General features: G+C 39.1%; 1 protein-coding gene across 1 annotated transcript in view; it reads left to right on the top strand.

Moving 5' to 3' along the window:
- Positions 1-3,174: 3,174 nt before the first annotated feature.
- LOC117538205 (semaphorin-4G-like) overlaps positions 3,175-14,499 on the top strand; it is a 29,446-nt gene continuing 18,121 nt past the window's right edge. The window contains exons 1-2 of the mRNA XM_034203779.1: positions 3,175-3,461; positions 13,323-13,633. Of these exons, the coding sequence (XP_034059670.1) occupies positions 13,486-13,633 (148 nt within the window). The 5' untranslated portion in view covers positions 3,175-3,461; positions 13,323-13,485. The remainder of the gene's footprint in view (positions 3,462-13,322; positions 13,634-14,499) is intronic.

Raw genomic sequence — 14,499 nt, 5'->3', positions numbered from 1 at the left:
ATGCACACTTTATCCACTTTTCTCATCATTGTTAATACAATTGAATAGAAATGTATTGGTCTCCATGTGTCATTTTTTTTAATACACAATCTTTGCTGCCCTCTGCTGGACAGAAAGTGACACTTTAACTTTCCAGAGTATGAATCCAAATCAGATCCAAATATAGAAAATAGTCAGAGGTGCCGTAGCAGATTCAAAAATATGCGATTAGAAATATTTTCCAATCACATGGATACTTTTGGTCTCAAAGACAAATACAAACTTAAAACGTCATCTGCTATAAGGTTCTAATACATAATTATGTTAGAAAACAAATAAGTGATCGGGGGCTAAATCGCTTGGATGAATATGCTCAAATATTAAAAATAAATATATATGTTAAGTAGTAGTATTGGTAAAAAGCTGAAACCGTGTCTAATGTAACTATTAATTATTAAACATTTTGTTTTGTAAATGATACGAGTTGACTCGGACTGTGTGAAAAACTAATCCTTATCACAGTCTGGGATAATTCTATGATTAGCAACAACATTGATTTTGATGCATTGCAGCAAACATTGCAAACGTTGCTCCATAATACAGAAGAAATGCCAGAGGAATCAAGTGTAATAGCATGCATTTGCACCATGCATTAGAATACATGGTTCTATATTGTAATGGCCCTGGGACAAAGATGTGTCCTTAAGGATCTCAGTGTATTTGAGCTGCACCATTTATTGTATACCTATTTTAGAAGCTCAGGTTAAACTTCCAAAACTCAGGGGTTTTCACTTCTCACAAAATGTTGGCATTTTTGCCACAGCGTAAATTATTTTAAAAAAAAACATTTGAATAAAGGCTAAACATTTCCCTAGTGACACACAAGTGTTGCTAATATGCTTATACCTAAACATGCAGATGATTAGTAGCTAGGATTACCATTCCTTGCATCCTAGTAAACCTTGTTAGTATGCTTACATTTTTATAATTAGCACTGAACAAAATCAGCAGTATTCTTCCTCTGGGGACCATGAAGGTCTGTTTAAATTTCATGGCAGGTTGTTGATATATCCCTGACCAAAGTGCTGCACCAACAGACAACATTTTCCACATTCACTATATTATAATCTGTTATGTCTGAACGCTGTGTTTGCTGTCTCTTAGATCTCTGTTACAGAGAGGCAGACAGAGGGAAACACTTCAATCCATTTTTATTGTTATTTCTAGCAAGCACATATAGGAAGAAAACCATAAATTCTGCACCTTGTAATGTAACTAATCCATAACTTACTGTTTGGTCATACATGCACAAACCACCAGTCCTTCAGGTACCCCTGTTGCCATGGTAACCTGCAACAGGGACACTCCTTCCTCATTAAGCTCTATCGTTAATCTGTTGTGTCTCAGTTGTATGGGGTTAATGTAGCTAAATGTGTTGGCCCTTTACTGTGTGTATTTCCTGCGGAATTGCAATGAGACATGGAGACACAAGGCTGACTTCAACATCAACTCTGCCCACTGAATATGACTAACTCTATTTATAATTAATAACTACATTTATAATGGATTCAAAGTTCTGTATAAATCAGAGAACACAGTCGTATATGGGATGACAGATAGCTGGTGTTTTCTCTCTCTTCATAATCAGAGCTCTTAATAATCTCTGCAGCACACAAGCCCTTTTTTGTTTTATGAGCATTGTGAAGACCTGCAGGGGGTCTGCACACAGATACATATCTGATCTAGGTTGTGACTGTAACTTTATGCAGTATAATGACTATGTATCTCCTCATGAGCCTGATAATTCATTGGAATTGTGTTCCTCTGGGGATAGGAGCAGAGGAGAGGGATGGAGATGGTTTTCCTCAAAGGCAACTTCGTTAAGTGTTGAGCCCCTGCGTACATAACAGCCACATTTACTGGGATATGAGATCTGCTGCTAGACCAAGAATTATACCTGAAATCAAAATGTGTCAGGCAGGGAAACAGTGTTACGTGAATCTGACACAAAAGTGTTTTAATAAAGAAAAAAACTAAACCTAAAGCTACATGGACTTCAGGGTTCAAACATCCATTGTTTTCTGTAAACATTTTGTCATTTATCATTTTATATCGCCATACAACATATTTTTAAAACAGCTCTGCTTTTGGTTTCGATACCAACTCAGAGTGATAGCTGCCCCAATGGCCAGCGTACCAGAGGAATAAAATCACCAACAAATGGCAAAAGCCTATTTCTCTCAACTTAGTGGTGTGTAACTAGCTGTGGACAATTACTGTTCGAAGTGGTTGGTATTTCCAAAAAGAAAAAAACATAATAATGATTAAAAGCATATTTCTCCAAATAAATCTTGCAGTATAACCAGTAAATGTGTGAAGTTATTTTGCTTGAGTTTTACTGTATAACTATGACTTACTGGTAGTTATTGAATATTTCCATAAAGAATATTTAACAAATGTATCAAAGGCACATTGGTTAAATTCAGAGGTAGGAAGTAACTACATTTACTCAAGTACTGTACTTAAGTACAATTCTGAGATAAATGTACTTGAGTATTTCCATGTTATGCTACTTTGTACTTCTACTCCACTACAATTCAGAGGTAAATCATGTACTTTTACTTGACTACATTTATTTTGTACTTGTAGTTACTTTAAACATTTGGATTAATGATGTGAAATATAACAGTGGAGTAACATTCACTATCTAGCTACCCTGCAGTATACAAAGTCATTAAAACTAGCTGCACCTTTACCGGCTTTGATAAACACTTTAATGCATCAATAATTATAATCAAAACATATAATATGTATTATTCTAAAATTGACCAATCTGCATAAGTACTTTTACTTTTGGTACTTTTGTATATTTTGATGCCAATACTTTTGTACTTGTATTTTAGTAACATTTTTGAATGCATGACTTTTACTTGTAACAGAGTATTCCTACACTCTGGTACTTTTACTCAAGTATTTCTCCCACCTCTGTTTAAATGTAACCAGCAGAGCAGGCCTACTCTACAGATGACTCTATAATCAGCACACCTGGCTGGGTGCACTTCCCTCTGCGCGCTAGGGGTCAGTGTGACGTCACACTGGAGCATTGAATGGATAGGTTGCACACTTTGCCTCACAACTGTCATCACGCTGTCTGCAGCTCGTGTTACACACATAGACTGTATATATAAAGGTTACACATTGCATAGAAGTGGTACAACGAACCAGGAATGATCAAATAACAACAAAAAAGGAACGGAATACTTAATTCAGAGATTCGTTGAGAAAAAAGAAGGGACAAAGTGAGCGTCACGAGAGGGCGGGCCGCGCCACCTGTGACGGCGGACGAGCGGAGCCACAGTCCCGCTGTCAGTGCTGTGAGGCGTTCACTGAGTGTGTTTGAGAGTGTGTTTCTGCGACTAAAGTCCACCTGGATTATTTTGAGCTCAGTGTCTTTCTCTTCGAATAATTTGAACACGATTCAGGTGAGGCACACTATCTTGACACGACCGTTTCTTAGATAAAACCCACAGAAAAATGTATTTTCTTAGTAGTGAGTGTATCTTCGTGGTACCTTTTAAAGTATTTCTGCTGTGTCCATGCAGTGATAGTGGTGTGGTATACTCGTGTGTCGTCGTGGTTCACCCTATTTGCAGTCTCCTAATATTTATGACAGTTATTAAATGGTCCTATTAAGACTGCTTATGATATTTACCCTCATAAAATAAGGGGTGGTTTTCGTCTCGTTATAAGGGAATGTACCGGATGGTTGCACCAATTCCGACAGGTGTAAGCCTATCTGAGGAAGGAATTGGTCATTAATGTGTGTAAAAGTAGCTTATTGTTGCATTTGAAACACCCAGTGACACATTATGTGAATTATTGCTTCACTTTACTGCATTAATGCGTTACAGCTCATCAGGGTTCAGTGGACTTACTTTGAATCCGTGTGGGCGAACTGAGCAATATGCAAAGTAAAGCTGAAGCCTGTGATTCATATAAAAAACATGAGGCAAGAAGAACAGCTGTGGTTGGAGTAGATCAGCTGTAAACATACAGTGATGATGTTGAAGGTATGAAGAGATGATTGATCTGTTGAATATGGGTATCAGCCATTTCCTGTCCAAGCTGATACTCTTTAAAACTGTGATCTAATCATTCCATGTAAAGGGACACCCAGTGAACACATCTACCTGCTTGGTCTTTAAAGAAAACAAGGTGTAGAGGTATGGCAAGTGGATGAAAGGCTTGTAAAATATGAAAAGATGCTGCCATTTGACACAAAGTAAATAATTGTTATGTAGATAGTGCCCTTGATGCTTCTCCCCCATTCTTCAAAGGGTACTAGTTCAGCCCATATTTAAATGTTAGTCTTTAATAATGATGCTTTTATAATGACTTCAGCTATGCTTTTAGTTGTTAACTTAATATTCAGCTGCAGCCACGCATTGGGATTAGCACAGTCGAATAAAGCAACCATAATACATCCTAATGCAATCTATTATCCTGGCTACATCCACACTGCAAACATGCTATTTCACCTGCAAAATCACAAAAGTAGTTCCACATACCAAATACATGTTTGCGCCTCATTTATATAATATTGTAATTCTGTGTCTCTACACCTGTTATTTTCTATGAATCAGAATCAGAATACTTTTATTCGTCCCAAAGAGAGGAAATGTACATTAATTACAGCAGAAAAGAGCCAAAGATAGCTTCACATTAACTATTGCCATTTCTATTGGCCTTTCTATTGCCTTTCTTTAGTAGAGATGGAATTCATCCTCTGTTGTTTTTGTCCTCACCAAATTAAGGTTTGCTTCTCATTTACGTATTCACAAACGCATTCACACACAAATGGTGGGAGGGGTGGGCAGCCATGCGAGGTGCAGGGTTTCCCATCACGAGCAGCTTGGGGCTCAGTATCTTCATCAATGACACCTCGACATGCGGACAGTAACATCCAGGCATCAAACCTCCAACCTTGTGTTCAACAAAATAACTACACTATATTTCAATGTAATTGCCAAGCCGTTACCTAACAGCAATCACAATGATAATATCCTGACCCTAAGGAGTGAAGGTGCTTAAGGTACTTATCATCAAAAGCCTTGGATAACCAAGGGCTTACAAAATGCTTGCGAGAAGAAAAATAACCTTTATAAAAACTTCATAACATTTAGGACAAAGGCAATTGAAAAGCAATACAAGGCATATCAAAGTAAGTTGACAGTTATAATGAGACAAGCAAAAAGAGAATATTATAATAATATGTTAAAAGAAAAGAAAAATGATATCAAGGGCACATGGAAAATCTTAAATAATGTTATTGGAAGTAAATCTGTATCCACTGGCCTGCCCAGTCACTTCATTGATGACAAAAATAAGGTTGTAAAAAACATGAATGAAGTGGTACATGAATTCAACTCTTTTTTTGTAAATGTCGGACTTAATCTTGCAAAGACTATTCCAAAACAACACGATGGGCAAAAAGAGGATGGCGGAATTGGGGGAAGTAAAGTGTTGCAGTCAATGTTTCTGGGAGAGATTAACGAAATTGAAATTAGATCCATTGTAGACAAATGCAAAAATAAGACTTCGACAGATAGTGATGGGATCGACATGACAATAGTGAAAACGACTATTGACTGCATAATTAAACCGCTAAGCTACATCTTTCATTTCAGACAGGTATTTTCCCAGATAGCATGAAAATAGCTAAAGTTATCCCACTTTTTAAAACAGGTGACAAAAGCCAATTTACCAACTACAGACCAGTGTCCTTGCTTTCACAATTTTCAAAGGTCCTTGAGAAATTGTTTGTCCAAAAATTTGATAATTTGATTGAAAAAAATAAGTTATTGAGTGAGAGTCAGTATGGATTTGGGAAAAATCGATTTACAGCTTTAGCTTTAATGAAAATAACAGAAGAAATTACAACAGCTATAGAAAGAAAGAAATACACAATAGGTGTATTTATTGACTTAAAAAAGGCATTTGACACCATAGACCATTACCTATTAATTTCGAAATTACATAGATACGGAGTGAGAGGAGTAGTTCTAGATTGGTTAAAAAGTTATTTAGATAACAGACAACAATATGTAGAATTTGCTGGTAGTACATCGGAGTGTTTGAACATAGAATGTGGTGTCCCGCAGGGCTCGGTTTTAGGGCCTAAACTTTTTATTTTGTACATCAATGACATGTGAAACGTCAACATTATTGCAATTTGTGTTGTTTGCAGACGACACCAATTTATTTTGTTCAGGAGATGATTTAAACATGTTAGCAAAGTGTATTGGACATGAAATGGTCAAACTTAAAAGATGGTTTGATGAAAATAAGTTAATCCTAAATTTGAATAAAACGAAGTTTATGGTTTTTGCTAATAGAAAAAAAGATGAAAACATTTCACTGTCCATTGATGGAGTTTTTATTGAAAGGGTTTCTGAATTTCGATTCTTAGGTGTGACGCTGGATGAAAACCTGACATGGAAATCACACATAGCACATGTTAAAACCAAAGTGTCTAGGAATATTTCTGTTCTAAACAAGGCAAAGTATTTGCTAGATTACAAGGCATTGAGGATGTTGTACTGTTCACTCATTTTGCCATTTTTCATTTATTGTATAGAAGTGTGGGGCAACACGTATATGAGCAATATAAAGCCATTGTCAATATTACAGAAAAGGGCAGTAAGAATAATTCATGAAGCTGACTCAAGAGAACACACCAACAGACTGTTTTATAAGTCAGGACTCTTGAAACTCAAAGACAGCTGAGCTGCAGACATTATCAGTAATGCACAGGGCAACAAGCAGAATGTTACCAGCATATTTACAACAGTTGTTTGTTTTTGGATCAGACAAGGAAGACCACAGAAGGAAATTCAATTTTAAGCATCCATATGCAAGGACTACTCTTAAACAAATGTGTATTTCGGTAGTTGGTGTACAATTGTGGAATTCTCAACACAAGGATCTAAAGAATTGTATATGTATTTTTCAGTTAAAGAAGTTGTATAAATTAAGAAAGATGGGACTATATGAAGCAGAATGTGAATAAGTCTATGTACTCTGGTCCTTCATGTCTTTGATGTGATGTCTCCTCTGTATTCGCGGGTCCCATTGCCATTGTTATTGTTGTTATTGTTATTATTATCATCATGCGTCGCTTTCCACATTCTTCTCCAGTAGGACTCAGATGAGGGTGTTGCACTTTTCTTTTCCTTATACATGTGATGTTTTGGTGTTGTTTTGTTTCTTTCCGTTAACCGTCAAGTGGGAAATAAGTATTTTTTTTGGTGTGTTTCTCTTAGTATCCTAAGATATTGTTATGTTTGGCTGTGAGAAAAAAATAATTATTATTATGAAGGGCAGACCATCTATTTGTATTTATTTATTTATTTTAGAAAGGGGCAGGTCACATAAGATTGTATTCTTCTCCCTGCTCCTTTTCGCTCAATGGTAGTCATGTTTTGTGGCAATTATTCTACATTTGGTTTTGCGTACCATGAGCGGGACAAATCAAAATGAAATGAAATGAAAATGAAAGGTGGTGTTTTCTGCCCAGACTGAGAAGCCCTTTGAGGCAAATGTGGGATTCTCTGACATGGCTGAATGGAGTGTAAGCTTTGAGTGAGATTGAATCTGGTTTTGGAGAGTCTAAACTGCTCTCTAGAGACCTAAAAAAATAAGAATCTTAGACTTTAGACTCTAAACTATTGCCACATTTGGACGGCCATAAACCCAGAGAGAACCAGCTGCGGAAAGATTCAAACAAATGAGCAAATAAGCTGTGAGGTTGTGTTGTGCGCAAAAATAAATGATAGTTACAATAGTTTCAATGTTGTTTGTGGTGTTGTCAGATAACTACAGTTTCTGTTTAAAGAGCCTAGTGTTGCACTCACAATGTGACTGTATAAAGCTACAGTGGGAAGATAAGGTTCAATTCAGTGGGCTTCCTGTTGTCTGTCTGTGAAACTAGAGTGTTTGAAAGCAGTATGCATGCAGCTCAATGGCTTTGGCTGTCATCATTTCTACTATTTGTCTCTTTCACACACATGTCCAACTCAAAAACAGAGAGTTTCAAGTTCTTACGGACAATCGTGGTCTGTTGATGGTGCTGTCACCGCAGTGCTCCAATCTCTTGCATTCAGGCAGGTTTAATAGTAACTTCATAATTGCCTGATAAAAGCCACCTCTGTGAATAAATGTAATGGGACTGTGAGCTGGCAGTGTGTTCGGAAGGCAGTCAGATTTAGAAAGGTTAGGTAGTGAGTGGTAGAGTCTCTGTGATTTCCTCTGGGTCAGCCCTAACTTTGTTTTCAACATGTTTCGACTGGTGTGCTCAGTGGCCAATTAAGTATTGAAAGCTTCTGCATGTAGGGGTCTGGGGTACACTGATAAGACTGGGAGTAATGGATTTCAGATAAAAGATAATTGGGAATGACACAATTACTGTTCTTTTGCTCTGCGTTGCTGGACTTTCCGCTAGCATTTTACCTCCTGCATCGCTGCAATAGATTCTCCTTCCTCTCGGGATTATAAGACCACACCAGGACCCCTGAAGTTGACTGACAGACTGATTGACTGAAAGGGTTTAGACCCTGACAGCCCGATCAGTCAGATAAACGACTTCTGAAGAGCCCATAAGTGCCCCTTCTCTGCCACCTTTTAAGGGAAGCTTAGACAAGACTGGGAGGGAGTGACACACCTTTACGATGTGTGACAGTCCGCCTCCGAGAGGCAGCACATCCTGACAGAGAGTCTACGACAGACGTAATTGGAGTCCCCAAAGTGTATTTCCATCCTGGCAACAAGATAGAGCCACTAAAAAGTAATTTAGTCTGGTGAAAAAGTATTATTTCCCAAACGGCTACATTTCATTAACTTGAGAAAGTGGTGTTGTTATCACTGTGTTTTGAGATTTTCCTGATGCTTAGAGAAATGAATACTTAGCTTTTCTATTGTTTTGTTGACTCCAGTAAAGTAGATATATCCCTTTGCTGACACCTGAAATCCATCAATGCTTGAACATTTTGTTGACTTTTATCTCAAACATCCTTTCTGTCAAAAATATTTTGCCATTAGGGTTGATTTTTAAAAGCTCTTCCTTGCAGGTATATTCCAACATCCAAGACTTAACCTTCAGCTGCTAAGAACTACATTTTTTTATGCAAAAAAACGAATTAGTTAAATGTTTCAGCACTAAACAAATTCACTACTCATGACGTATCTTTTTAGTAATGCCTTTGTGTTCTTGTTTCTGACGATATAACTTGTGACTACAATGGCTTTTTGGCCGCTGGCCCAGCTCAGGTGTAGGAGTAAGAAGTTGTTTTTGTGAAAGTTCACATATAAAGTGTTCAGGAGTACAACACTCCATGAAAGTCTTACATAGTTCTTGTGTCCTGTGGGTGGAGCAGTGGTAAGAGGTGATAATATCATCACAGTGTTTACAGTAGGCCTACTTACAGCCCGTCCTACGGTTACTACCTACTGTTAAACTAACAGTTAATAGTACATCTCTTTCCTCCACACCTGCATGCTGCTGTGTGTGTCCGTTACATTATGAAAAGCCGACCGTTGTCATGGTGTCAGCCCTGAGGGACTGCTCTGACTTTCTCTGAGCTAGCAGTCAGGGTCACTTGTGCTAATGGCTTCACTTTTCAGTTATTTTTGTATTGCATCCATGCATGTGTGTGTGTGTGTGTGTAAATAGATTTAGTGTGTATGTGTGTGTGTGTGTGTGACGTGCATGTGATAGAAGGAGAAGTAGCCTGCTTGGATGTTCAGCTCTTTAGTGTGACAGAGAGGAAAGCACGAAAGAGTGTGACTGTTTACATTTGAAACTGGTGAGGCGTTTTAGAGACGAAGGTTGAGTATAAGGAGAGAAATAGAGAGGGAGCGATAAATGTACGGTTACTGTTTGACAGATGAGACAGAAATGCACTCCTAAAATGTGATGCATTCAATGAAGCAAGGAACATTTATTTTTGACAAATCCGTTAATCCCAGATTTCAAAGAATTTTAAGACGTCTCGAAAATGTAAAAATTCCTAATGAGATGCAGACTTGCTGTCCGAAAACCTATTGGACAGTGGAGGATATAGACACACACACACACACACACACACACACACACACACACACACACACACACACACACACACACACACACACACACACACGTTAACATTCTTCCAGATGAATGTGGTTAAGGTCAGTGATGCACCATGGTATGACATGTATTTCCAATGTTGGTGTGTGTACTGGTGTATGTGATGGTGACACAAACACACTCCATCTCCTTCACTTCTATAAAAAAAGAAGCTCTCGTCCTGCAGTTACGCCATTGGCATTCACATCACAACACACCAGGGGCGGATCTAGACAAATATTCATGGGGTGGCAAGAGGGTGGCAGGAGATTTTGAGGGGTGGCATCCCCTGACAGAAGTATATGCTGATTGAAATCGCAATCATATCAATCAATTAGGGGTGTAACGGTACACGTACCCATACTGAAATTATCCGGTACGGGCCCTTCGGTTCGGTACACGTGTGTACCGAACGAATATAGCGTTAAACGTAAAAAATTGAGAACAACTTTCTGGAAGTAATCTCAGGTATATATCATAGAGCGACCAAATCATTTCATTGGACGAGAGGCATACTATGAGAGCTGGTCACAGGGATGCGTTCAAATGTAGTCAGTAATTTGAGGAACTGTCGAAATGGCGAACGCAGATAAAGTTGAGCTGAAAATCCTCCAGCATCATTGAAGTCTCCGATTTGGGAACATTTTGGTTTCGCAGTTACGTACAAGGATGACGGACAAAGACAGGTGGACCGAACCAAATCTGTTTGTCGACATTGTTCAACTAACATTGGTTACGCGGCTAGCAATACATCACACTCATTTGAAAAGGCATCACCGAACGTGAATATCACCTGTACCAAAAGAAAAAAGACTGAAGTGCAAACCCAACTCCCACTGCATGTAAGCCTCCACCACTCGAGAACAAGTTCAGACCGAGCCAAAGCTATTACAAACGCCAAGTATCCTTATGTTGCCATGTTAGCAAAGCGCTACCTGGCTGTGTCTGCTACCTCTGTCCCTAGAGAGGGTGTTCTCCACAGCAGGAGACATTGTTAGTGCCAGCAGATCTGCCATTTCAGCAAGCAATGTGGACAAGTTCATCTTTCTTTAGAACAACATGAAAATACAATGAAAAGCAAGTCCTAATGTCAAGCTGGCTGCTTAGGTACTAGTACAGTTCAAATACAGATTATTTGAGTTCATCGAAATGCTGCACCTTAATGTTTATTTTACTATATTTTGTATTTATTTGAATACATTAGTCACAGTTTAATAATAATAAAAACAAAATATTTAATGTTTTGTGATTTTTTTTCTGCTGTACCGAAAACGTACCGAACCGAACCGTGACCTAAAAACGAGGTACGTACCGAACCGAAATGTTTGTGAACCGTTACACCCCTACAATCAATGTTAACTTGGAAAGCCACAATATTAATATTTTAACTCAATCACATAGGTGATATTATTGTGGCACATCAGTAAAGCCTTACATATAAGGTGGCAGACGTAATTTAATGAATTTTAACTGAACAATAACTGAATGAGTTTGTCTCACTCTTAGACCAGCAGGGGAACCAAATATATACAGACTGCTGCAATAAGTACATTAATTAACTGTCTCATGGATGTTTGTCTGAATGGATATGATAATATTAACAATCATATTATTCCTATCAGCTGTCAATCACTGTTAATAAATAATAATAATAATAGATTTAATTTGTTAGCGCTTTTACAGGTGCTCAAAGAGTCGCTTTACAGATATAGTGAAGAACTGCATGATTCACATATTCATTTATTATTGAATAAACTATATTTTTTGGAGGAGTTAATGATGAATGTTCATCAAGATGCTTGCTCACCCTCCTTCAAATTTGAAAAACAAGTAATTATATCATTATTGATATACAGTTACAACCTTGACTTTACATCAGAAAGAACAAACATTAAAGAAGTGACTAACTGCATCAGTTAGGGTTAAAAAACGTGTATTCAGCTAAAACATCGCTGCAGTTATTATCCAGTGGAAGGTCCTTACTTACTGGCCTAGTTAAATCAAAGTGGTTACTTTCTGTTGGCTGGGCAGTGTAGTTTTACACACCGTCTTATTTTACTTTCTCAGGACTTAAAACTGTTTTTTGGGGGCAGACCCCCCTCAAAGAAAAAAAATATATACACGCATACAAGGTCATCATCTTAACAGTTTGTTATGCTCATCGAGTCATCCGTGAGCAGAGCATCAAGTTGGCATGTCTATTACAGCTGAATGCGGCGATTACTATCTTGTTCAGCAAAACGCCTCACAAACTTATTAAGATCAACAGCTGTAGTGCGTTTTGATTCAATGCTGAGTACAGCCAAACTTGACATTCTCTTCTCTGTCATTGTAGACCGCAACTACCTCATTCCTTCAGTGCTTGGGTCCGAAAGGCTTCTCGTTTTGCGCCGTCCCCCCGTTCAAGTGAATTCGCCACCAATCATATTTCCACTCTCGCGCCAGGACCGGGGGAGGGGTTACATGACGTGCATCTTGTGCTGCATTCACTTGCACTCGGACATTAGAGACTTTCTCTCATAAATGTCCGATGAGCCACAACTTTTCTTTCAAAACAAAGATGCCAACTGGGGTGGCAGCTGGGGTGGCAAGGCTATTGTTTAGGGTGGCAGTTGCCACCCCATGCCACCCCGGTAGATCCGCCCCTGCAACACACACAGACACATCATACTTCACAGTCATTATCCTCATGGATTTTGCTCCTCAGGTATGTCTGCAGTTTGAACTGGTTTCATACCTTATCGATCTGGATTGCTCCACATCTCAGTTTAATCCTCAAGTGTTTGTGTGATATCGGCATGTTGTTCTCTTTGACAGCCCTTGTTTGGTTAATGACAATTACAATAATTAGTTTAGACTGTGTAGCTGCTGCTCACACACTGCAATACTTTGCAACACGGAGAGCCGGCCCCAGTCTCACACAGCCCCATTGATCTGCAAAAACCCCCAATATGTTATTGAGCAAATGTCCTTTGTGTCTCTTTCGTATCTCTGTCGTCATCTTACGAAATCCTCCGCATCAGCTTATTTAATGTGTTGCTCAACTTCAGCTATCCTTCTTTTTGACTTGTTTTACTTTTCAGTAGACACTTGCAGTCATAGTGCCCACATAGTGCCCACATGTTTCTTCCTTTTTTGACACGACTACTAACACTGTTGTTTTTTATTTATTTTCCAGGTTCATTTGGTCCTGTCCACAGCACTGAGGGAGGTTGCCAGTGCCAGCAAGTGTGTGTGTGTGTGTGTGTGTGTGTGTGTGTCTGGGAGTGAGTGAGTCGTAGGTTGAATATGTTTGTGTGAGAGCCTTTGAATTGGAACACCGTGGTCGGAAAGTGTGTCCCATGAGACGCTGGACGGAGATGCAGGGGGCTGGATCCTCTGCGATGCGCCTCCTGCTGCTGAGCTGCTGTGTGTGTGCTGCAGCTGGGTACCCGTTCAGAACGCCTCTGGACCTGGATGTGACTCCACGCGTCACCGTGTTGCGCAGCGGTAAGCACAAACACAAGCAGTTGTTTCTTTCTCAAATCTGCATGATTATGAACAGTTTATGGTGCGTCAAATTTCAGTTTTCTGGTCATTTGACCCTCAAACTTCTATCTGGTTTTTGGTGAAATACCTAAATATGACTCATAACTTATTAATGCAGTGTTTTACATTCAGACCAGGTGTTGAAACTCTTTATATACTCAGCCTCTTCCTGTAGTAGGTGCCTCCTTCTTTCTCTTTATCTCAGTTTCCTTTATTTTCCCACTCTTCCTCTTCTTTTCCATCACTAAAAGAATGGAGAAACAGCTTGCGCATATACTTGCTTGGTTATTCTGACTCCTACCTCTTCTGTAAATCTTTTTTCTTTTGAACAAACTGTGATTACTCTCCATTCACCCTGCATGAGTGATGGCTTGTAAGCCGAGGTGTTACAGAGATAGAGGCAGATGAGTGATGAGCTTACTCTTGGATCCCTGCGGAGCATCAGGGAGACTGACACCACTGTAGGAAGTTCATAAGCAGTGTTACCATGACAACTATTGTAGTATGGCGAAAAACGGCCTTTTACTGTGTGTGTGTGTGTGTGTGTGTGTGTGTGTGTGTGTGTGTGTGTGTGTGTGTGTGTGTGTGTGTGTGGTGTGTGTGTGTGTGTGTGTGTGTGTGTGGTGTGTGTGTGTGTGTGTGTGTGTGTGTGTGTGTGTGTTGTGTGTGTGGTGTGTGTGTGTGTGTTTGTGTGTGTGTGTGTGTGTGTTTGTGTTGTGTGTGTGTGTGTGTTGTGTGTGTGTGTGTGTGTGTGTGTGTGTGTGTGTGTGTGTGTGTGTGTGTACACTCTAAAGAGTGCTGTTATCTGATACTTTTATTGTTGGTAC

Source organism: Gymnodraco acuticeps, unplaced genomic scaffold (assembly GCF_902827175.1).
Source record: "Gymnodraco acuticeps unplaced genomic scaffold, fGymAcu1.1, whole genome shotgun sequence".
NCBI lineage: Eukaryota > Metazoa > Chordata > Actinopteri > Perciformes > Bathydraconidae > Gymnodraco > Gymnodraco acuticeps.
The sequence above is the reverse complement of the archived record's forward strand: the minus strand, read 5'-3'. Positions and strand labels throughout refer to the sequence as shown.